Source organism: Phyllostomus discolor, chromosome 1 (assembly GCF_004126475.2).
Source record: "Phyllostomus discolor isolate MPI-MPIP mPhyDis1 chromosome 1, mPhyDis1.pri.v3, whole genome shotgun sequence".
In the NCBI taxonomy this organism is placed as follows: domain Eukaryota; kingdom Metazoa; phylum Chordata; class Mammalia; order Chiroptera; family Phyllostomidae; genus Phyllostomus; species Phyllostomus discolor.
The window spans coordinates 102613228-102640627 of NC_040903.2; the positions used below are offsets into that span (position 1 = coordinate 102613228).

At 34.1% G+C, this 27400-nt stretch overlaps 1 protein-coding gene across 1 annotated transcript in view; it reads right to left on the reverse strand.

The window, feature by feature from the left end:
• The window catches only part of ARHGAP24 (Rho GTPase activating protein 24), a 482616-nt gene that overhangs the window by 261963 nt on the left and 193253 nt on the right, over positions 1–27400 (reverse strand). Inside the window, exon 3 of the mRNA XM_028505858.2 lies at positions 2924–3011. Coding sequence (XP_028361659.1) covers positions 2924–3011 — 88 coding nt within the window. The remainder of the gene's footprint in view (positions 1–2923; positions 3012–27400) is intronic.

Consider the following 27400-nt stretch of genomic DNA (forward strand, 5'->3'; position numbering starts at 1 on the left):
AATTCATTCCAGTCTAAAATTTGGAATGTCAGACAGTGAAGTCTCCAAATTGCCTATTTGGCTAACACCTCCATTTTGAATAACATGGAGAGAAATAGAAAAAAAATGGAGCAAAATGCCCCATTTTTAATGCTCCATGCTTTAAATCATGGCATTATTCAAAGACATAATTCATTTTATGAGATAGCAAGTCTGTAAGAATTAATCCCAAATTATGGTAGGGTTTTTTTTTAGCTTTTTACAAAAGCTTTAAGCCTATTTAGAAATGCCATACACAGTAATAGGTAATATAGCCTGCCTCATAAAGTTGTTTTAAGGACCCTCAATTCTATTGAAAAACCTTATTTTTCTTCTTTGCACATGATTAATATTTAGTATCATGGAGTGTTTCATACTACTAAAGCAAAAACAACAAAGATATGGAAGCTATAAAGATATACAGCACATATGTGAATAAACTATATATACACATATGTATGTGTACATATACATATATACCTATGTATGTATATATGCATAGGTATATATATACACATACATACACAAATATGTTAGTATTTATATAGTACTAGAATATTTGGCAAAGGGCTTACTGGAGGTTATTGTCAGTTTTGTTAGATATTATTATAGGCAGGTGGGATTAAAGTGTGTAATCCTATTCATAGCTATAGCTTGGGTAGTTGGGCTTGAAGCACTTGTCTACAAAAATGGAATAGTGTTGAATCTGTACACATCATGCACAGCATGGGTTTTCAGAAGTGGTGATCGAGGGAAGTCACAGAGAAAGCCATGCAGAATAAGTACATGTTATGAAGATATGCCATCAGGCTGGCCCGAAGAGGATTCTGTAAAAGGCACTGACCACATTCCCACAATCTTTCCCATCTCATACACTTTTTGACAAATGAAAACACTCTTGCAACTTTGCAAATTCTCCATGTCAAACAATTTCACAATTGGAAAGCTTAGACAATACTATCTTGTCATTTCCATTTGCAAAAATAAATCAAGTGTCAGCCTCTTCCTGAGTAATCTTGATTTTGAAAAATTTATTAAAATCATGTGATTCAGATCCCCACATTTTCACACAAATACAGAAGCATTTGCCTAAAATTCCATCCTGATGTCAGGAGCAAAGCAATAAAAACCCAATGACCAAGATTAATGGAGCAGACACTGAATTCTCACTGTAGGCATAGTGATTTTCCAAATCCTTCTTCAAAGAAGCATATGACAAAATTCTCTTGTCACTTCATAGGTATAAAACCTAATTTGGAAGCTATTCATATTGTATTAATGATTCAGGAAGCATCTTTGCACATGAGCTATGGGCTCACTTTTTCTTTCTTTCTTTTTTTTTTTTTTGAAAGAACAACCTTCAGATTCCATATAATGCAGTATTGAGCTTCTTAAGCTTTGCTCATCAAAAGCCATTATTTTCTATGCACTTCATGTGAAACACATGCCCTAGAACAGCAGTGTTAGAGGGAAAGTTTCGTGACTTCCTGAGCTGAAGACACAGCTGTCTCTAGAAGTCTTGACAATATCCATTTATATTATATTAGAGCCTTGACACTGAAAGATGAAATCTCTACCCAGTTAGTAGACTGAATGGGAAAGTAGACCTTTAGTATTGGAGATAAAGAGTCAAAGCTGTCAGTTTAATACCATGCTCATTTAAAACCTAACAGGCACTAATGTTTGAGAATAAATAGGGGAAGAAATTTCCTTTACTGATACTTCAAAGACTTTGCAACATCTGGAATCTGGTTCCATACAGTATATTCCACTAAGAAGTAAGTATAAAAAGATTTTAATAGGGCAAACAAGATTCAGGTTTCTTACAATGTGTTCTCCCTGGGGGAAAACAAATAACACAATTCATCTGACTAACCTTTCTGCACTTCAGCTGCATTAATTAACCTTTAGTCATGGATTCCAAAGTGAGCCAGATGAACTCAGTGCTACAGCTGTTTTCATTGAGGGGAAAAACATGCTTTCACATTTTAAGTTCCTGGCATTTATAAATCTGGGGAAAATGTTTTGTTGACTGCCTTTGTGCCAGCATTATTGATATGTGTTACATATTACTCACCCAAATAAATTCAAACTCACCTTGGACTGTGATTCAATCAATATCGATATCACATCAACTGGGCCAGTCAGCCATTGCTATAAAAAGCACACCCCTAACTTGCTCTTTCTTCTATCAAGGATTAAGGAAGGACTAAAGAACTCCTCAAAGAAGTAGATCCTGACCTTGAAGAAATTGTTGCTGGGTGAGTTAAAGATTTAAGTGGCGACCAGGTACTGAGAGAGGGGTGGATGAAGATGACTAGAAAAAATGAACAGATGGTGAAGAAATTTAACTGCAGGGTCTGATAACTTGGCAGAGACATCCTCAGTTCTGCAAGCCAAACATGTGCAAGTGGTTGGTTGGAAACAGAGTTGAGGTACAGAACTGTAACATGTTGTCAGTTGTCGAAGGGGGATTTTTCTTTTGTTTTGTTTTTGTAGCAAAGGTGTCTTTACAATGTAATTTTGTGAGAAAATTATGACAGATAATCGGCTGGATAGTGCATTTTACCTGTAATACCTTGCCAAAATTTCACATTATAAGAGCATTGTAAAATTAGCTTTGTCTCCAATAGTCTCAGGGATGTTCTGTCATGACCTTTGGTCCCTCTGGGGTCTATGGACAATGGATATCCAGTAACCATGTGGTCGTGTGTGTATGTGTATTCATTTGTACCCTTGTACAGATCTGAGGTCATTATCTGTGTAGATACACACCAAATTTGATACTTGCCTCCACAAATAATGTTTGCAGCATGATTCTAGAAAAATAAAGACATTCTGACCAGTTTTCCCCTTTCCCAATATGGAACGGCAACAATGTGATCAATCCAGAAAATCATTTTACCTGGAACTACTTCAAAAAGGAATTTCCCTGGGCTCTCGTCATTGCAGGGATGTTCAAGGACTTTATTTCCAGGCAGAAAAATAGTACCCTGTGAACACAAATGCACAAAACATCAATATTATTACATGGCAAACACTTAACATTAACTTTATCACAATCATTGTCAGTGAATATTCAAAGTGCATCTATAACCAGTGTATAGTAATACATATCAGACTCATTTATATTCCCAACCAATCAAAATTCATGTAACAAAATCATATTCATTCAGCATTTAACATTTATTGGCCGTCTAACATGTATAAGATGTACTAGGTTCTCTATTAGGTGCTGCAATCATTTTAAGCACCAATTTATTAAATGTTTTTTGTGTGCCAAAAATTTTACTTAACATTCTATCAACATCATATTATTCATTAGAAAATTGATATATTTTCCCCCATTTTACTGATGTGAAAACCAAGGCAAGGACTTTGAATAACTTAGTCAATGTTATCATAGCTTTCTCTTAATTATCCCTTTTCCTTTTGTTATTATAGATTTCTCTCTCTTTGATGGATCATTTTCATGGTATTGAGACATACTTAAAAGTCCATCCTATTAAAAAATTTTAGACTCTAGCTATCATTTTTCCCCCTTGCCTAGCAAAGGGTTATCTACACTGAAACTATTTCCTTATATGTATGCATTTCACTCTAGTTTTTGCATCTAGAATTCCAATTACATGATTTGACAATTTTCAGTCTTCAATGAACTTGACTTCCCAGGAGCATTCAGCACTATTAACCACTCTTTCTTGAAGCACTTTCTTCCCATGGCTCTTGTTTTCTTCCAGGTTTATCTCTTTCTTTTCTGGCCCTAACTGACTTTTAAATATTATAGAACTTCAAAGGTCTATCCAATGATTCCTTCTTTATATTCTCTTTCTCCAAGCTATCTCATCAATGCCTATGACTTTAATAACCAATTACAAGCCAATAAACACTATATTAATAATTTTAACCCAGGGTTCTTTGAGCTTCATAGTTTTATATCCATGGACTTATTTGACATTTCCATTTACATATCCCAAAGCATCTTAAAACTAAACTTAGTCAAATTAAAACACAATTAATTCACCCTGGCTGGTGTGGTTCAGTGGACTGAGTGCTTGCCTGTGAACCAAAGGGTCACCAGTTTGATTCCCAGTCAGGACACATGCCTAGATTGCGGGCCAGGTCCCCAGTTGGGGGTGCACAAGAGGCAACCACACATTGATGTTTCTTTCCATCTCCTTCTCCCTCTCTTCCCCTCTCTCCAAAAATAAATAAAATCTAAAATAAAATGCAATTAATTCTGGTCTTGTTTATGCATTCCCTAACTTACTGGCTGGTGCCCTTTTCTAATTAGCTGTAAATGCCAGTACTGTAGCAATCAGTGCCCCATTATATCTCTGCTACCACCACTCCCTAGTTCAAGCTACTATTGTCTTTTGCCTGGAATGTTTCAAACACCAGTTCTCTGAATCCCCCATAGTACTCAAACATCTTTCAAACCTTTTTTATTAATGCAGTCAGAATGATCTTTATACAGAAATTTGATCCTTGCATTTTCCTGCTTAAAAATTATTCAATGACTTACTTTGTTCTAGAACAAAGTTCTGAGTGGTCTTGTTTCATCTACATCTCTAGGATAATTTTTTCACTCATACTTCGTTGCTTTTTATGATCAAGCCAACTGCCCTTCTATAAATAGCATCATACTCTCATCTACCTGAGGCCTACGTTCTTTCCTGGTTTATTTTCTATCCAGTTTTCAGATTTACTACATTCAAAACATACTTGCATAGCTTCCTGAATTTTTCCTGGACTGATTTACCACTGAATATAACTACGTTATTTGCAATATTGTTTGACTAATGTCTATCTCTACCATTACACTATAAGGGAGTGAGGATATGTATTTTGCTCTCTAATTTAAACCAGTGCTTAGCATTTTGCCTGGCATAAGTTAATGACACAAAAAAGTGTACTGTTAAGTAAATGAGTAGCAAAGCCAATATTCAAAAGCAATATGCAGGACTTAAAACCATATGCTCTTGTCCACTTTATTTCATTGTCCACTTTTCCAGCTTGAAGCAATATTTACTTCAAGTAATATTTTTGTTCTACTCAACTTTTATTCTACTTGGTTTGGCACAGAAAATTATAGTCATCAACTCTGTCCCTCCTTCTGAGCTTGGAGTGATAAAGGACAGCACTCCCTAACTAAAGCCCAAGGACCTATAGATTAGAAATCTCTCTCTGCCTCCCTGCTAACAAGGGGAGTGTGGAGTTGCTGCCTTTGTTTTCCTCCTCCAAGAAGCAAATTTTCCTTTTTCTCATCATATTTAGTGTCCTCTGGCTCATGGATCCCATTTTACTTCTTGGTATTTTTCAATAATTTTTAAAAATTACTAAATACTTTGAAAAAATATTCATCCTAATTAAAACCTTTTATATATAGGTTTAAAACCTATAGGATTTCTATGTAAAAAGTAATAAAATCAGTTGTTTCAATTGTGAGTTTATTTACTTAAATGATTACGTGGAGCAATTAAATTTGTGATTTGGCTTAGCTGTAGAACATAGCATCTACCCCTCAAGAAAGATACATTTGTTTATGCATGTATGTATTTGTACATGTATATACACAGAGCTCTTGTTTAATTCTGCCTTCAGGCTCTACTCAGGACCTTAAACTGTACTTGTGTTCTATAAAGTGAATTCAAGCCACTCTCCTGAACAAATAGTTCTCCTGCATAAAGTCATCCTCCATGGAATCCCAAACTACCTCACTTGGCAGATAGAAGACAGAGTAATACTATTTTTGGGGAGGAGGTTTTGCACATGTGAAGTAGCTACTCTGACTGATATTTTTATTTTAATTTTTGAATTTGACATTATACAGATTTTATACTTTGACAGTTTTCCAAGTGAACTGCAGCATAAAAATAATACTTTAAATATCAGTAGACAATGTTTAGGACAGTATATACTGTAACTGATAGACATTTACTGTGCTTATAAAATAAAGTCATTTAATTGAAATAGCTAACTTGATCACCTTATACAGAAAACACATAATTAAAGTCTATCGCTAAGAGAAGGGTCTTACTTGTAATTATTTTCAAAGTATTTTGCAATGTTCAAATTGCCAGAAAATACAGATAAACAAAAAAACCTATAATTTACCCAGCACCATAGATAACAAATATTCACACCAATATGCCTTTCCTTATTTGTATTTATTGATGTATATATGTATATTAATATATAGAGTAATTGCCACAAAAACAATAATCAAAATACACTTATTATGAAAGCAAAATCAAAAAATAGTTTTGTTATGGAAATTGAATTACCTATATAATTTTAAAAAGTTAAATAGTCCCAAAGAAGTTGGACCCAAGGAGAAACACACCAAGACACATCATAATTACATTACCCAAGGTTAAAATTAAGGAGAGAATCCTAGAAGCAGTAAGAGAAAAGGAGACAGTTACCTACAAAGGAGTTCCCATCAGACTGTCAGCTGATTTCTCAAACAGACTTTACAGGCAAGAAGGGGCTGGAAAGAAGTGTCCCAAATCATGAAAGGCAAGGACCTACATCCAAGATTGCTCTATCCAGCAAAGCTATCATTTAGAATGGAAGGGCAGATAAAGTTCTTCCCAGATAAGGTCAAATTAAAGGAGTTCATCATCACCAAGTCCTTATTATATGAAATATTAAAGGGGTTTATCTAAGAAAAAGAAGATAAAAATACGAACAGTAAAATGACAGCAAACTCACAATTATTAACAACCACACCTAAAATAAAAACAAAAACAAAGTAAACAACTAGAACAGGAACAGAACCACAGAAATGGAGATCACATGGAGAGTTAGCAACAGGGGAGTGGGAGGAGGAGAGAGGGGAAAAGGTACAGAGAATAAGCAGCATAGATGGTAGGTAGAAAATAGACAGGGGAAGGGTAAGAATAGTATGGGAAATGTATAAGCCAAATAACTTATATGTATGATCCGTGGACATGAAATAAAGGGGGGGAATGTGGGTGGGAGTGGGTGAGCAGGAGGAGTGAAGGGGGGAAAATGGGACAACTGTAATAGTATAATCAATAAAATATATTTTTAAAAACCACATACATTAAAAAAGCAGCTGAACAAAGAAAAAAGTTAAATAGCATAGTATTTGACTGAATATACCCACTTCTGTATCCTCTATTTTCATAAAGTGTTTATATTCCTTTGTGTTATAAAGAACATTCATGAATATCCATGAAGCTAAATCTTTGAGCTCTTCAACTTACTCTTTAAGACAAATATCTAAGAGAAAAATTCATAGTAAAAAATTATTCACTCTTGTGTGAATTTGGTTAATTCTTCCAGAGTTACTTTAAATTAGCTAACTGAAGAAATAAACAACTAATAAGCAAGAATAATTCAAATGCCCAGACTGAATTAAAAAGTACTTTATTGAGATACTACCATATGTCAGATATTATTTTTAGAATTATTTCAGATGATGTAGAGTATGTACAAAAAAAAACCCTCTACTCTCAGTACAAGAATAATATAATACATAACAATGAAACAAATAAGTGCCAAAGTATATAGAAAAACAAACATATAATAAAAGTTCATGAAGAGAGTATCATTAGAGCCCTCTGATTAGTTAGGAAAGATAATATAAAGGAAATGGTTTTTAAAGAAAGATACTTTTTAAGATTTAGTGATTTGGGGGAAATCTTCCAAAATGGAAGAAATGTCATCAGCAAAGTAGTAATTAGAAACATAGGTTCAGAGAACATTAGAAAAAGAAGGCTCATGGGGAAATAAAACCTATTGGTGATGTTGAAGACATGTGGAAAGTCTAACCCTAGGCAGAGGATGTTGCATATCATCTCTATAACAACTGAGAACCAGAATTTGTCCTTGAGCAAAGCAGATGGGAGATTTGTAAGACCAGCCTCTTGGAAGTTTGTCACGATGAAGCAATTAATTGACATAAAATGGCAAAGTCAAGACCTACACAAAGGTGTCGGCAATAGAAATGGCATAACTTTCCATTAGAGATATATTTTTAAGAAATATGAAAAAAACTTGTCATAGCTTAAACACTAGGAATGAAGAAGAATCAAAAAGGACTTCAGTTTTTCTCTTCTGTGTCTAAAAGAAATATGGTTCCTCTTGTCAGAAATGGGGAAGACTCAAGCTCCCCGAGGCCCATGCACGTTAAATAAAACTATGTGACATTCTTTAATTTTCTGTTGGTAGCTATTCCCTACTTGCCCCTTCAGATCTCTCCACCCATCCCCCTGTTCTGTACCTCAGAGGCCTAATCTCTATAAATTACATAAAACAGGTTCTCTTGACCTGTGCATTTAGGTTGGGTTTGAGAGATCATAGCACGAGGTCAGAAGACATCTATTGACTTCTCTTTCTCCATGAGAGACAGCAATTTGGCCCTAGGTATGTGGGCTGCTTTAGTCCACATTTCCTTAAACTTGCAGGCTTCCTCAAGTTCTGGTAGAGCTAAGAGTGGTAAGGGGTTCCTTCCTGTTTTTAGCTCCAGCTGTTTTCACTATCTGTTAGTTTCTGTTAACCTTTGCAACCCTTTGTCACTCACAACCACTTTAGAGGTGGAGCCATCGAATTTTTGTTGAGATCTTGAGTGAAGCTAGGGTGCAAGTGCCCTGAATTTTCTGAGTAGATTACCCCATGATGTTCAATATACCTCACTGTAGATTTTGGGTGATCTTAGTGAACAACCTCCTCAAATAAGAAAGGGATGTAAAATTTTTGACAGAAGTGCAGTACATATGGCAATAATTATGTATACTTACATGTCAATAATTAATCACAGATTCAAAATGAAATTATACTTATTTTTATCCCTTCTAGGGAATATTCCTTTTAGAAAGAATCTTTCAAGTTTCAAAATGGGATACTATGTTATATTTTTTATAGTTTAACAGCTAAGATTTGACAAAAGAAACATAATTCAGAACCACACTAGTATTTTGTTTTCAGCTAAAATTGCTATTAGAAAAGAAGCTTGTGTCTAGCTAGTATCAGATCGCTGAGCCAAAACCACAAGATACTAGGGTAAGGCTAGATGCTGTTGAAAATAAGCATAGTGATCTTATTCTCTGAAAGTTGGATTGGCAAAATGATTTCTGTGCAGTGGCCTTGTTAGTTTCATAAGCATACTGATGAAATTTTTCTTCCAGCATGAACAATGATCGTGAACCTCCCTTGGAACTAGGCAAAGTCTCAGCTTGTATAAAAATGTACATAAAAACATACTTATAATACAAATAGGTTTGAAAATGAAATCAAGGTAAAATAAATATTATTCAACCATTTTTATTGGAGTTATATAAGTCGGTTTGATATTTTTTTCTTTTTAACAAATAATTTCGTTAATTTATTCAATAAATAATTGTTAACACCCAGCATGTGCCAGACCCTGTCCTAGGCACAGAAAATATAATAGTGAGGAAGTCCAATAATACCCTTGCATTTCTTCACTTTAGAATCACTAAGGAAAGGCAAAAAAATGTTTTAAATTACAGATAAAGCCCCTGTTATGAAAAGAGTACATATGCTTATGAAAGATATAAAATTGTATACACAAGTGCCCTGACTATATAATAATCTACAATGAGGATAAAGCTTGTGTTCAGTAACTGTATTTTGGAGTCATGCTGCCTAGTTTCAGATTCCCATTATGCCACCAATTAGTGAGTGACTTCATGCAAGATACTTATCCTGTCCATTCCTCAGGCTCTTCATCCTTAAACTGGGATAAAAATGGAACCTACTTCATAACTGTGAACTATTACACACACCGTTTGTAGAAAAATGCCTGATACAGAATACTTTTAGCTGCTTTTAATATTGACAAAAAATTTTATCTTATATTCTAGAAGCCTCAAAGATACTTTGGGCCTAAATTTTGCTAATCCCCAAATGATGAGGTGACTATAGTAAAGGTTCTATATATATCTGCCAGTATTATCATCTAATGGAGTAAATGGGAAGATAAACTAATTAAAAATTTTGAAGTCAAATTTTACTATCATGTTTGCAAGCCTAGAGGATTAATCAAAACAAATAAGCCTCTAATTAATATATAATATATTATAGTTATATATGTATACTACATTATATAAGTAACATATAATATATTATGTATAGTAATATGTACCATAATGTAATGATGTTAATAATGATTGCTAACATTTCTTGACTATTTGTTAAAAAAATGAGTATGGCATTTATATCATTAATTTGCTTGATGACTCTGTGACATAGGTATTTCTCATTTTATGGATGAGGAAAATGAAGCTCAGGGAGCACCTAGCAAAGGTCCTGGCATTGTAAATTCCCAACACATATTTGTCTGAACAAAAAAAAATGAGAGAATAAATGAATGCAAGCTGCTTTAAGGATTTTATCTTTAATTATTAACCCAATTTATGTTCCCATTTCTAATCAATTACTGCTATACAGTTCAAAGTTTAATAAATAGTTACCAAGTTTCTTCTTAGCCTCTGAAATTATTTATTCCAATAACTGGGGTGTTGCCAGGAAGATGAGACAAGGGAACACTTGTAAATTGGTAAAATTTTAGAATTTACCAAAGTAATTATGATGTGAAACTATTTGGGGAAGACTAACCTAAACATTGGGGAAGACTAAGAAAATGGCATGATATTTATAAAGCTGTGCACACTGCAGAAGGTACTGTTTTTCCTCAGCTAATAAAACACATAAACATGAGTAATATATATAATGTAGTCCAATTGTTACTTAAATTAAAAATGACAAACATAATAGCATGAAGTTATTTTATAATTACTGAATATATAAAAATAAATAGAAATAAATTCTCTATAGAGATGTCTTATTTTGCTGCATTTTATTATAAACAGCAGACTTAACACTTGAAAAGCATTGTCATTCTGGGTTCATTTTAATTTTAAAACAATATTTGTTTAGTATTGCATATGTTCAGACTCTAGGAAGCTAACAGGATGCTATTAATTGTGATGGAGGAAAATATATGCAGTGTTTGGCTGTAATCATTTAAAAACTTTTAACCCTTTTTTTCAGACCCAAGGACCCTGTACCCCAGGTGAACTCTCCCTCTGGACAGAAGCACTCAAAATTTTTCCTGGACAGAGTCCTTCTGTATTAACAGTCTCCTTGGGAACATAGTCATTAACATTCTAGCTACATTTAAGTTATTTCTTTTTGGCTACATGTTTTTGATTCATTGGAAAATGGAAAAATGCCTTGACTGTGGAGGAAAAAACAAATTGGAAATATGGGGAAGACATTGTTATTTTAAAACCAAAATTCTATAATCATGCTCTTAAAATTTGTACAGAATTTAGAAGACCTTTCTCAGTCAGATTTCTCTAATGTATGTATCCCTCTGTAATACTAAAGGCATTCAGAATTTGCTCCAACAAACTCTTACTACCTTTCTTAATGCATCCCATGCCATTTTTGAAAGACTGTAATAGGGAGAAAACATTCAAATATTGATACAAAATCCATCTCTCAAAAATTTCTATTCCATGTCCTTCCCTTCAGAGTGAAATTTCCCCTTTTCTATCTTTTTAAAAATAGTTGTTCAAGTACAGTTTTCTGGTTTTCCCCCCACTCCTCCCTACCACCCAAGCTCTGCCCACCTCCCTCCCCCATTTCCACATTTCTTGTTATTGTTCATATGTTCTTTATAATTGTTCCTGTAAATCCTTCACCCTTGTCCCCATTATCTCCTCCCCTCTCCCCTCTGATCACTGTCAGCCTGTTTTCAATTTCAATGTCTTTGGCTATACCTTGCTTGCTTATTCATTTTGTTGATTGGGTTCCTGTTAACGGTGAGATACACAATGGAAAACAGTATGGAATTTCCTCAGAAAACTAAAAATGGAACTACCTTTTGGCTATTTCAGTGCTAGGATTATATCCTAAGAACCCTGAAACACCAATCCAAAAGAACCTATGCACCCCAATGTTCACAGCAGCACAATTTACAATAGCCAAGTACTGGAAGCAACCCAAGTGCCCATCAGTAAATGAATGGATCAAAAAACTATGGTACATTTACACAATGGAATTCTATGCAGCAGAAAGAAAGAAGGAGCTCCTACCCTTTGCAACAGCATGGATGGAACTGGAGAGCGTTATGCTAAGCAAAATAAGCCAGGCAGTGAAAGAGTAATACCCCTTTTCTGTCTTGAATTATCCCAGTTGGCTTCTACTGAGCCAGCACTTACTATACGCTGTACATTTTAATCTTCTGAAAAACCCTATGTGGAGGGACAATTATAACTACCCATTGTACAGAAGGAGTGTTGAAGCATAAATAAGTTGGTTAGGTGCAACTGGTAAAGTACAGAGATACAATTTGACTCAAGATGCACTTCCTGTTCTTTATGTAACAGAAACCTAATACACAATGTGATTTATTGGTTGATTCACTGATTTGTTTAATCATCAACCATATATTTAATAGGTTTTATGTGTTTAGGATGCCAAATGCTTAAAAAAAACAATGAAATGTTATTATAGGTTATCCTGGGATAGCCAGGTCATATATAATTTTTATTTTGCTAAATTTTTCCTATCTTTAAAAAATTTTAATAATGAGCACATATTTCTTGTTATACTAATAAAAACATACAAGTATATTTTTAAAGCAAAGAAAAGTGATGGGCCAAGAAATGCTGACAGTCACCAGAGGCTGGAATCCTTCTTTCTTAGGGCCTCTATCAGGGAGTCTGGCCCTGCCTGCACCTTGATTTCAAACTTCTAACCTCCAGAACTGAGAATAAATTTCAACAAGTAAATTTCTGTTGTGTTAAACCACCAAGTTTATGGTTATTTGTTATAGCAGTCTAAGAAGACTAATACAAATAAAACATATTTGAAAGCAAACCTTTCAATGATTCTTTGGGAGGAGCCTGTAAACAGCTGAGGTTTTAAAAGGATTTCACTGTTAACTCTCAAGTACTGGTGAGTGGTGCCTAACTTCTACTTAGCCAATGCTTTACAGGGAGAATTCACATTGTGTGAGGCACTGAAATAGACTGTAGCCAAAGAAAATTACTCCTCACCCAATCTTCTACTGTCAGTAGGAGGAAATGGATTAAATCAGTGTCACAGTCATGTCCTGGAACCCCAGGACAGAGTATCTATGGCAATGCTAATACCATATGACTTCACTCATATGTGGAATCTAATGAACAAACTAAACTAACAAGCAAAACAGATACAGATGCATAGATAGACAGCAGGATGACAGCTATGGAGAAGGTGGTTAGAGGGTGGATGGACTGAGGAAAGGACTCATGGACATGGACAGCAGTGGGGTGATTATGGTGGATGGAGTATAAGGAGACTAAATGGTAATGGAAAAAAAAGAATAAATGTTTTTAAAAAGATTCCTTATATGGAGAGAATGAGTTCATTAGCTAACTTTTTTTGATCAATTACTGGGCCCTGACCTTGTATTTTGTGTTCAATAATATATGCCATTTTACAACATTTTTTGTTTCTCAACTAGAAAATGAAAGGTCAAGGTTTAAAGTGAAGTCTATGGCAATAGGAGAGAAAACACCAAAATAATGTGTTTGGAATTTATGTCTCATTATGAAATATGAAGAGCAAAAAGTCATAGCTATATAGTATTTATAAAGGGAAAACCTGAGACTCTAAGAAAAAGGATCTTATAAGCCATTATCAGTGGAACAGAAAATTGGTGATAATTAAAGTAGCCCCATTTGACCCTTTATCTTTACTAACAAAGTGGAAAGAACCTAGGTTTGACCTTGGAAGAAACTGTACAATAGTTAAATCTCTAGTACAGAATAACATGTGATAATGAATAAAATGACCTTGCTAATTTTTCACAACCAAGTAAAATTGTTTTATATTTATTTATTGTTTAAATTTTTTAAATATTTTATTTATTTACTTTTAGAGAGAGAGGAAGGGAGGGAGAAAGAGAGAAAGAGAAATATCAATGTGTGGTTGCCTCTCACATGCCCCTCAGTGGGGACTTGGCCCACAACCCAGGCATGTGCCCTGACTGGGAATCGAACTGGCGACCCTTTGGTCCACAGCCCCCACTCAATCCACTGAGCTACACCAGCCAGGACAAATTGTTTTATATTTAGCTTGATAATTTACCATGTACTTGAATTTTAAAATTGGGAAATCTAACTGAGACAAAAAGTTACTAGCAGAAAGAAGGCAACTTAGGGCTTAATTGCACAGATGTTTTTGACACGTTGAGCTTCTTTTAATAAATAGTCTCTCCTTTGCATTATGGTACACCTATTTTTCTTGGTATTTCTCTACTTCTTTGACTTACAATTGATTATATTTTATTTAATTCTTAAAATTTGTTGCTGAAATTGCAAATGCAATGAGATATTTATTTGTGGAAAGATATTACACTCTTGCAAAAATACCTAAGTTTCACAACATATTCTCTTGGTAAGGAAAACAGAACTCTCATACATTGGTAGTTGGAGGGTAAAAATGGCAATTTTTTAAAATTTAATTTTTATTGAATTTGTTGGGGTGCCATTGGTTAATAAAATTATATGTTTCAAGTGTACAATTCTATAATACATCATCTCTATAGTGTATTGTGTGTTCACCATACAAAGCAAAATTCTTATAGAGGGCACTTTGGCAATATTTATCACACCAGTACACATAAGAAATGGCTCATTTGTAAGTTTATTTAAATTAAAACAGCATTGTTTGCAAGGCAATATTTGGAACAACTCAGGTGTCCATCACTGAGAATCTAGCACCATCACATTAGGTGTTTTATATTATATACAGGGTAGGGCAAAAGTAGGTTTATAGTTTTGAGTATACGAAACACAGACCTTATTCCTGTATTATTATTGATTAGTTATTATATTATTTTCCATACAAACATCTGTAAACCTACTTTTGCCCCGCCCCATGTGTGTGTATATATAAGTACCATATTTTCAGACTATAAGACACACTACCTCCAAAATCTGGGAGGAAATAGTGGTACATCTTATAGTCCAAATGTAGCTTACCTGGCTCACTGGGGGGGTGGTGGTGCAGCAGCCTATGTTATTTATGTTATTAAATATTTTACCACATTTTTTGCCTCAAAACTTTTTTTCCCTCTTTTCCTCTTCTAAAACCTAGGTGAATCTTATGGTCTGATACGTCTTATAGTCCTAAAAATACGGTATACATATATACATATGTATATAAGTATATATAGTTATATATGTATATAAGTATGTATATGTATATAAAGTATGTATACTTATATGTAAGTATATATACTATATATATGACTGAGCTTTATAGAAAAATATATGGTGAATGAGCTTTAATGTATAAAAATACATTTTTTCTAATAGATATTGCACATTTTTATAGATGCATAATACTCCATTGTGCAGATGTTCCCTAGTTGAACCAATTATATAAATATTTTTTAAAATAGATAATATTTAAAATAACATGACTTTCCACTTCTAAAATATGTAAGATAGAATTTGGGGGGGTTGGTAGCTATTTAGAGAGCATATATATGTATACATATATGAATATATTTCACCACAATATATAAATGAAGTATATATAACCAGTACATATATATGCCCTCTATAGCAGGATAATTTATAAAAGGAAAGCAGAATAGCTTACTTTAGACATAAGCATTTGGTATGCTATATTTTAAATAAGAAAGAAATGATACTAAGAACATATATTTGTATTTGCCTTTACACACATAAAAGAAGTCATGGGAAGAATACACATGAACCTAATCAAAGTAGTTAGCTATGGAGAGTGTGAGGGTAGAAGGAAGAATAAGAGTAGATGGAAAATAAGTCTTTTCTTGTGAACATTTAACACAATTTTTATTTTGAAATTATATGAATGTTTCATATATTCAGATTAAATAATATGCAGATAAAAAACTATTTTCACAAAAATGTTAGTACAGGATCTAGCACAAATAATGCCCTTTCATTATACAATCTTTTATTACAAAATCATAAGCATGTAACTCTGTAACATAACAATATCACACACACTATAGACATTTTAGGTGACAAGCACACCATATGACATTTTAGGTGAAATGTTCAAATTAAACTATAATTATTACCCTACCAACCACACTCAAGCAGGCATTATTTCTGCCAGAGCCTGTACTTTTGTTATACAGTTGAACTTTTAAATATTCTTTATACATTTTTCTCCATAATTTCTACAGTGCAAGAATATAACTTTTTTAATTAAAAAATAATTATTTTGTGTTAAAAGTTATTGTAATTTATTCACAGTCTTAAAGACATAGCTAATGGACTCTATATGTATGAAGCCATCTACTTGGGAAGCATGTGCAGGGAATATGAACCTAGGCAAAATTAAAAAAATTGTTTCATTACCAAGTTTCTTTAAAAGAATGAGAGAGAAAGAATCTTTTTAATTTAATTTTGACCTTTCTTGGCAAATGGCTAGTCTTCTCACTTAGCAAAATAATCTCAGAAAGAAATACCAGTGACTAAAGTTTTGGATTCAATAATTTAATATTTTTCATCTCAAAGTCCCATTGATTTTATAGTTGTGTCATGCAATTTGTTTGTTCATGGTTCCTTCCCAAAGCTACTCAAATGTCATTGATTTTTCCTCTACCTTAAACACACTGACTTGGCTGCTATGATTAAAAAGTAGTGTTTCAATTCCAAATATTCATCTCCACCCTGCCACCATATGCTTAACCAGAAATAACTAATATAATACAATTAAAATTTAGGTTAATTTGCAATAGCTAAAGTTAACATAAGTTCTTTCCATTTCTAAAATACATAGCATAGAAATTATGATTTGTTGTGAGTTTTTTTGATAGCTGTTTTAAAATGCATTGCTTTTCTACACTAAAGAAGGCACTATAACAAAACACAAGCATCCAGTAAGGCCAGATATCATGACAATGATAAAGTCATAATGCAACATAGATTTTTATTGCATTTCTTTTCTAGGTCAATGTTTTGATTGCTGGAGATATAGCAGCATAGAAAGGAGACAATGTTCCTTTTCTCATGAAGCTTACACTTTAATGGAGGAAGAAATACATATACCCATCCATACATAAATAGATTTAAAAACATAAGGGAATTATTAATGTAAAATGCCAAGTAGTTAACTTAAAAAGTGTGGTATGTTTGAAAGTGTCTGTGCTGCTACTTTAGAATGACTATTCAAAAAAGGCCTCTCTGAGCAGGTGACATTTAGTTGAGATCTAAATGCTAAGAAAAGTCTATCCACTTAAAAATGGAGAATAGTGATGTCTCAGATGAAGGCAGGGCTGATCAGGTTCCATTGTGTAAACTACGGTTAAGTATTTGGATATTTATTCTAAGTGCAATGAGATGCCATGGAAGGGTTTTGAGCATGGTATCATCTGATTTATATTTTTGAAAGAACACACTGGTTATTGAATTAAAAAAGGATTATAGAAGGATGAGAGTGGAAGCAGGAATCCAGGCTACTTTAGAATAGAGAATATTAGTAGCCATTAAGATGAAGACAAGCGGTTTTATTTGGATTATGTTTTGGAGGTAAACAGGAGTTGGTTATGTGTTGGATGTGGGGCTGAAGGAAAGAGGAAACAACTATAATGTCTAGAATTATGCACAGGGGCAGATCTCACATACCTTAATAGAGAAGAGGAAAAACAGGATTTGGGGTGAAATTAAAGAGTTCAGCTTAGGCCATGTTTGGTTTGAAACACCCATTGGACATACAGAAAAATGACAAGTACAAAGTTTGATATATAAGTGTCAGTTTCCAGAGACAAAGTCAGGAGATCTAGTTTTGAGAGTGACCAAACTATAAATTTTATCTGAAGTCACAAAATTAATTAAGGTAATCTAGGAAGAATGTGTGGACTAGTAAGGTAGGGAACTGGGGAAGATCTCAGGGAGCACCTAAATCTAGTGGACCAATGGAGGAGAGGGGGCCAGAAAGAAGGCGGAGGAGGCACTAGAGAAATAGAAGTGGCAGGCACAGGTCTGGAAAGCTGCATCTTCATCCATCTTCCATTGAACACTCCAGTGAAAAGGAATTATCTTGAAAAATTTATTCCAAAATGGTAGCTTCTGGTCCTTTCCATGTTCTACTTTGCACCAAGCTGAAATCTGACTCTTGAGAACAACTGTCCCCTCACCATTCTCCACAACTATTGGCTGATAATGCTCTCTGGCTCTCAACATCTCTGCAGAGAGCTTCCATGCCCACACTAAATCTCCTACTCACTTTTATATTTATTTATCTGTTCAGAAAAAATAGAGTCAAAATACCTCCCCATCCAGAAAGGCTTCTCTGAATCCAAGCCTGTCTGTCACTCTAACTATAAAAGCATGGTACCCCAAGCCCAGTACCCTACATGGGAATCCTTCAAATAGAAGTTAAGAGCATAAGTTCTGGAGTCAGACCAACTTTGTTTATATGTAAGTTCTGCCCCTTGTGAGTATAATTTTGGGCAAGTTCCCGAACCTCTTTATGCTTCAGTCTCTGTCTGTAAGACAAAAAAAAATACTAGCAATTGACTCATAGAACTGTGGTATTCTGATTACATTGTGTTGCTCCCAGGGAGGAAGTGGTCACTTTTTACATGAACTTTTATATATGTGCAAGTAATAGTTTTATATTCATTAGAGTAATGAATATAGAGTATATGTATGAGGTCTGTCCGGAAAAAATCCAACCATTGTTAATATAATGAGAATGGCTTGTGTGATATTGATGTAACCTGGCAGCCATGGAGTGAGGACTGGAATGCACATGTGTGAACAATGATGACTTCACTCTACTGGTCAGTGGGGGCAGGAGATGCCACTGAGTGAGCATGTGTACTATGTGGCCTTCACATTCAAAATGACTGAGCAAGTAGAACAATGAATCTGCATCAAATGTTGCATTAAGCTTGAACATTCCTCCACAGAAATTATTTGAATGGTTCAGAAGACCACAGCTATGGGCAACTGGTGATTGGCAGTGTCATCAGGACAATGCACCTGCTCATACATCATGTCTTGTGCAGAGTTTTTTGGCAAAACATCATATCACCCAAATGACTCAGCTCCCCTAAAGCCCCAATTTGGCTCCCTACAACTTCTGGCTTTCCAAAACCTAAAATTAACTTTTAAAGGGAAGATATTTCAAACCATTGATGAGATTCAGAGAAACACAACAGGGCAGCTGATGGCAATTGGGAGAACTGTGTGAGGTCCCCAGGTGCCTACTTTGAAGAGGACTGAGGCATCATTGTCCTATGTACAAGGTTTCTTGTATCTTGTATCTTCTTTAATAAATGTGTCTATTTTTATACTATATGGCTAAATACTTTCTGTAATGTAAGTTAACAATTACAGTTTTTAAAATAGTTTTATATAATTGAGGATAAAGAGCTGAGTACCAGGTCATAGCACATGGCCTTGTACATAGTAAATGGACAATATGGTCAGCACTTTGTGTGGCGGTCCATTTGGCAAGTTTACTTTTACATACTGCCACCTACCTTGTCACTGCCTTATTTTCTCTTATTTTTATCATGGCCTCCATTCCATAGGTGTCTTGCAAAATACTTTTCTCACAGCCATCAGTAAATTATAATTCATAAAGAAGTTTAATATTAACAACTAATACATTCTCATGTGCATTTTAAAAAACTTAAACTTGAAGAAGAAATGGTTATATTGACTCAAAGGCTGGCAGCTACAATGGTTGAAAGGAGATATATTAAAATGCATATTAAAAACCAGTATGCAACTGTATATATTGTAGTGACTCATAATTACCCCCAAACTAGAAATAACCCAAATATCCCTCAGCAGGTCAATAGATAAATAAGCTTTGGTATATCCATACAACTGAACACTATTCAGCAATAAAAAGGAAGGAGCTATTGAAAACACAGATCTGCATGGATGAATTTCAAATGCACTACATTTAATGAAAGAAATCAGGTTCAAAGGCTACATGCTATTTATATGACATCTGCACAAAGAGGAGAGAAACCACATCATTTGTTACCAGGACCTGAGGATGGTGGAGGAAATGACTATGAAGAGACATGGGAATTTTTGTGAGTAATGTAACTACCCCATACCTTCACTATGGTGGTGATTACATAGTTGTATTTAAATAATAACTCAATAAATGTGACTTTTAAAAAATGTGGTATCATTAGTGCTCTTGGCGTTAGAGGTACCTCACCCTTAGCCCAGTATTCAGGCCCATCTGTGATCTCTCCCTTTCCCTGAACACCTGGTCTTGTTGTTGCCTCTGCACAATTCACTCTAGTCAGAATGATCTACCCCACGCCCAGTGAAATAATTTTGTGAAGTTTTCCTAATAGGAATGGCCAATTACTCTTTTACTACATATTCTCATCTAAGTAATATGCTCTAAGGCAAGAGTTATGAGCACTATGCTTTTTTGAGGGCTTCTCCACAATATCTATTAAACTCCACACAGAGAAAATAGTAGTGTCATCAGATGGTAGCTACTCAAAAATATTTGTGGAATGAGTAAATGAACTGGATAAAAAAACACATGAATGAATTTATTATTTAACTATGGCTTTTGGTGACCAGGCAACTTTCATTTGAATTTTTCTATTTTCACTACCTTGATTGGATCTGCTTTTAACCTAAATTAAAGATACAATTTCCTTCCCAGCTTCATTTTTGTCAACACTGACCCAATTGCCTCAGTCATAATATTGGTTGGATCTTTAGTTTATTTTTTATTCATTTTCTCTTTCATCCTCTCAATATGTAGGCTTATCTTCTCTGGTCTTTCCCACCTGTAATCTTTCCTTTCCCATGGGTCTTTGATGCTCTCACTGGCAGCTCCTAACCCGATACCTTTCTTCATGCACTACTGTCAAGAGCCAAGAAGGGTCCTTGTGAACATGTCTCGCACTTTTCAGACCCAAAGAGTGGCCTTCAAGGGTCATTTATAACAAGTTAAAGTTTTGTTTATGCTTATAGGCTGTTAATAAAGCAGAGCAAGTATTGGTTTGGAGATACTAGAACTTTAATATACAAATGTAAAAACCTAAGTCACATCAAAGTAAGCATCATCATTTTCACAATAATGAAAGCTAAGGTTAAATGTTCAAAACTGAGTGCAAATGTTGCTATAAATTAAACATGAACTTAGTTTTGTCAGTCTAATCATGTACTCTTAGAACTACCTCAATTATAGTACATCAAGATTCACAAATCCCCAAAGTGAACAAAAAAAATATTAACATGTATCTACCTGGTTTTTTTTGTTGAATAACAAAACTGAATAACACATTGATGATTTAGGTAAGAAAAAAATTACCAAATTGAAAAGACACTATCTTTATTGTATCTTAAAAATATCTTCTTATAATAATTTAAATCTATAGAATCATTAATATACTAATGGATATTGAAATATTTCAGCTAGTACATTTGAGAAGTCTATTTCAGAAGACTCAAGTAAAAATAAATCACTAATTATTAGTAAAGTTGACATCTATGAACTATGTTGTCAATGATACTAATAAAGTTATTTGCTTTCAGTTACTGACAATGATCATTTTATTGCACATATTCTAATTTTAAGAAAATTGCACCTATGTAAATATCATATACATCTGTTGCTGTTAGCAAAAAAAACCAGATGTGTTTTCCAGACTTGTTTCACTTCTCTCTTTCATTCTGCCTTTTCACCAAAACATTAACAGAGTATATACTTCCCTTTTGAAGTTCTTCCTCTCCCTTCACCTTATCTCTATACTCATGTGTAATAAACTCATAAAGAGAGGAGCTTTATTATGTATGCATACATATGTTTTGTATGCATCTATATTACAGCCAGAGAGAAAAAAAAAAAAGAGAGACATGCATATTTCACAGATCCAATTTGGATGGGATGGTGGAGTAGAGATGAAATGCCCTTTCAGAAAGAGAAATATGCACCATGGGCTGGATGGAACTTTTGAACAGCTTTCTTCAGACTGAGGAACTGGGTCCAAATCTCTGGTTATTTTGTCATCTCAAACAAGACATGAAGGAAATGTGGTCTGACCACACTGCAGATGGTTTGGATGATCAGCTTTCAAAAAATAATTTCATGAAATCCACTTACCACATGTTTTCGGTCAGATGGAAACCTTATTTTGTTATACAAACACATACAAATATACACATGTGTGTACATATCAGTGGATCTGGATGTCACAAACTCTATAGTCTGTGCTAATGTGAGAGTTTCCAGGTTGCTAAACATCTGTCAGGACCACCCAAGAAATTCTCAATCTTAAGAAAAGAAAATGGCAATCAACCAAGATCTGGCAAGATAAGATATAAAATACTATATGACAGACCTTTCCTTTTATAACAGTTGTTCCAAATTCTTGACTTATTGATGTTACTAGTTTTATAGTAAGATGCAGCCATACAAAACATTCCACTTTTTTGAAAGATGCAAACAAAAACAACAACAAAAGTTAGCTAGTGCCCATAACTTGATTTTAAACTTCTGGAGTCTAGAACTGGGAGGAAATCTGTGTTGTCTTTAAAAAAAAAATGTAGCTCATGGCTATCAGGCAATAAACACAACAGATTGATAAACAATTCATGAAGATAAACAGTGTATCAAGTCTAGTGCAGCCATATTCAAGAATAAACATAAGTAGCTGATGGAAATAGAGATAGCAGAAGTAATTATTGTCTTAGCTCCACTTTCTATAAAAATTTCCTTTAAAACTACTGTAGTATAGTGACAGACTAATAAAATGTCCCAAAGTTATTCACATTATTTCTTGCAATGAAATATTTATTCCTTTTTAAAATCAACATAATTAATTTCCAGAAAAAAAAACTCTCTAGGAATAAATATCATAAAGTATATCTGCATCAAAAAATAATATAACAGTTTAGAATTATCAGAAAAAATAGTTTATTTTTATTTTGTCTGCTGGTAGAGAGACTATAAAAGGAAAATTATTACACAGTGCACATCTCAAAGGCAATGAGAGTGATTTTCTATTTTTTGCCTAAATGGTATCTTAAAATTAGCACACATGCATAGTTTACTTCACATCAAACTCACAATAATAGAAGTTTTTAATGAAATCAATATAAGATTACTTAAATATTATGGAAAGAAGCAATGACTCTTATCCTGACTTTTATATTCATGTATTCAAGTACTTATTCTATCTCCACCTAAAGTCTTACTAATCCTAAGCGATATTTTAAACTCTACATGACCAGGACTGAGTTTCTCATCCTACCCGCCACCCCTCCTGCCACCATCACCACCATCTGCAACACTGTTTCTAATCCTTCCTATCTAGTTGAGTGTAATTTGGTGCTTCAGGTTGTTCAGCCAAAATTCCTGAAACTACCCTTGATTTTCTTCTTTTACAGCCATAACCAGTGCATGAGCAACTCTGGTTGCTCTGTCTTCAAAATACATCCACAGCTGGCCCGCTTCTTCTTATCTCTACTGTACAGTAGATCAGTTTAGGAAAGGAAAAGTCATTGCTAGGTTTGAGTTTTGAAAACTTAATTCAGTTTTACAACATAAAGATTTTTAGAAAATTGTTAATGCTCAATTGATAAATGTACCCTTTTCATCCAGTTGTGCCCTTACTTCTTCAGTAATAGATAGGGAGTGTCTACTAAAGGCCAGGTGCATTCCTAGGTACTTTGGATACATTAGTGAGAAAAATAAAGATCCTTGACCTGGTGAATCTTACATATGATAACTGAAGGAAAGCAATAAACCATATGTAAAATAAATGCATTCTGTAACATCTTAAAAAATGACAATGACCATGGAGTAATGAAAACAATGGAGTCAGTGAGATCTGGAGTTTTGGGAGGTGAGCTATTGGGAGGGTGCCAGTGTACAGTATTAAACAGAGTGAACAGAATTTGTCTCTTAGAAAAATAATGCTTTTAATAAAAACTTGTCAGTTTGATTCCCTTCTGTATATCTAAAACCAGGATTAATGAGAAAGTGTTCAGAATGAAATTACATATCCTGCCCTAGATTCTGATTCAAGTATTTCTCTAATCAACCAAAGGATCAGGTAAAAAGAGAGTAAGCAAGGAATGGATGGAATGGTGAATTGCAGGAGGCAGCCAAAAAAAAAAAAAAAAACAAATCCCAAAATCCATTTCCATTTGTTATAGACTGAACATTTGTGTCACCCCCCAAATTCATAATTCCTATGTTGATGCTCTAACCTTAATGGAAAGGCATTTGGAGATGGGGGCCTTTGAGAGGTAATTGGGTCAAATTAAATTGATTTAACAATCAATTAATCCCATAAAACCTTGCTAGTTCTCCCTCAGAAAAAAAATCTAGAATCTCTAGATTTGCTCCAGAGTTGCTCATGCACTGGTTATGGCTGTATTCTCTATCATCTGTAGATACAGCCCTACTGTAGCTTCTGACGCAGTCTCTTAGCTGTCCCTTTGCCTCCTTACACAGCCTCAGGCACCAAAAACCTGCTAACCCTCACCAAATAACTAAATATGGTAAGAATACAAGTTCCAAATTGATAGAGATGTGGAAATATCTGTACTTGAAAGAACTGAGTTTTATTTAAAGCTGTCACAGTGGGCAGTGCCCTAGCAAAGTTTTAGTGAGTGCTCGTAATACAGGCACAGCTCACTCGTTTCCCTTCCCACATTTCCCTTCCTTACCCACATTCCCTCAAACACACACCTCTGGCTTAATCTTGCTTTATAAATAATGGCATATATTTGACTAAAAATTATATATTAAGATTAAAACATTAGAAAGAAAATGAAAAAGGACTCAGCATTTCTATTGAATTTTTTGTAGCTTTTTCAAATTGGGCTCTCCCAACATTAATTTTAATTACTCTCTGACATCTATCTCTGTCTCTAATTGAAGCACACTTCCTTTGCCACCTGGCTCCACCTCCACCACCCCCACCAGGACATTCTCCTGTCCATCTTCTGTGTTTTCTGTTCATTTTCTTTTCTCAGCATTTTTATCCCTATCACCTTCTGTTTTCAACATTTGACCCAACCTAAATGCTCAAGCTCTACTTTCTTCATCATTTCTTTCCTCAGAAACTCAGCCCAGTTGATTTCCATTTTATCTAATTTGTTAACCTCTCTTCTAGAACATATTAACATATTTATATTATTCTGTTTGCTATCTGTTATACAACTAAGCTATTGTGCCATCCTAAGCAACGCAGAGTGGCTTCACATATGTCTTTTTTCTCTTCACCACTAGATACTTAAGCTCCTTGAGTACAGAAACAGGGTGCACTGTTCTTCCTAACTCCTTTAGAGGAGCCCAATGCTAAGAACAAAGTAGTTCTCTCTATATATACATAATAATAAATAAGTATTAGCATAAATGTATGTCAGTTGATTAACTGAGTTGGGGAATGTAAAACTATAAGATTCTGTCCTTACCAGCTCATCTTGATTCATCTATTCATCTTCCAATGATATATAACTCAAAGGGAATTTTTCTTTTGTTTTCAGTTGTAGCCCATTTATTATTCACTGGTATTATCATCCTAAACTATATCTAAACTACATCCAAATGCATCCTACTAGGAAAACTTCTATCAGTACCCATTCCTTTCACTGTTTTGTTTCTTTTTTTTTTTTTCTATTGGCAGGACAGGGATTGTCCTCCAAAACTTGGTAATTGCTCCATTTTTATGATCATTTCCACATGGTGTCATTTCATACAAGTCAACACGGTCCTCTGGCAACTCCCCCTTCTGCCCATCTGAAAGGGCAGCCCAGACGTTAGCCACAAGGATGATTTCTTGGGTACTTTTATTCACAATGAGCACTATCCAGTTGTGAGTGAAATGGAAAGAATTTGCTCAAGAAATAAAGCACTTATATATGTAATGTCAGCAATCCCATTCCAGCAAACTAAATTGCCATTTAATGCAAGATTTAAAACTATATAAAAGGACACCCAACTTAGAATAACACAAAACCATTAAGTCATTAATAACAGAAATAAAATGTGTTAACAAAGGGAAGGAAAAAACAGCGTTGCAAAAAGAAATGTAATTTTGTAAAAATCTGTGATACCCACAATTGGGAATGTTGGTGATGTTTACTGGGTTCTAAATAGGGATGATATTTCTTAAATACAAGTCAACTTTTTCCTTATTCTGATGGTAAATGTATTGTATAAATATATTTTTCCTATTATTTAAGTTATCAATCTGAATGTTAGACTCTAGTAAAAACTGATATGAACAAGAAAAAAATGCATATATTCAATACACATTCTCTTTTAGAAATTAAAAAACAAGGCATTTTAGCACTTATTTTCAGTAAAAATAAAAAGCTGTTGATTACTACATGAGACTCAGCAATCCCAAACTAACTGATAAATTCTAAAAAAAACCATAATCATTCTAATAAATTAAAATGTTAGTCTGTCTCAAAACTGTTACATAATGTTATATCTATTTATGACTCAACATAGATGAAAACAAAACTATCCTTCCTCTGATTACCTTAAAATATTTGTAACTTTGTTAATATGTTTTCCTTCAAGGAAATAAATTCAAGTTATCCTTTATCAGTATATATCATCTATAGAACTGTATTTGCCTTTGGATCCTATTTGTGTTAGAGATAGGAGGTAGGCATTAGCAAATATGCATGATATATTATACCAACTAATTTGCTCTCTTTCAAGTAAAACTGATTAAGAGGAAATTAAATATATTTACTCTAATGAATATGAGCTAATAGTAGTTATTTTGAAAACATGTATTTGACTTCCTGCTGCTCTAACTCATCAAATGACTTAGGTATGATTTGCTTACTTTCAAAGTTTTAACAAATTTATTTCATTATTTCAGGTCTGTGACAATCAAATGGAGCACAAATGCTTCACTAATAACCACACTAACTATGACAATGGGGTTTGAGCTCAAGATAACCAGTTGCCAGTTTATAAAAAGATACCTCAGACAAAAATGTGATTTTTTTCCATTTATGCTCCAATCGGGCAGTCTGGTTATGCTAAGGGAAATGTCAGTTTGTAATCCCCCTCAAGTGAATAAATGATCCAGGAAATAGCAAGACCCCCTCATGCCCCTGTTATGGACAAACATCTTAGGCAAAGACAGACCTGTCTTCATGGTATATACACTGTGGCCTAAGAGAATATGGGCTGTGGTTTTTGAGGGTGGCAAAGAACTAGTAAAATCTTGTGTCAGCATTATGTAATTTTTTATGTAAGAATGAATAAATCCAGGAATCAAAATACTCTTTTGCTTTACTTTTACAGTAAAAAGTACAGAATAAACCACAGAACAAACAAACACATATATTACTAAAAA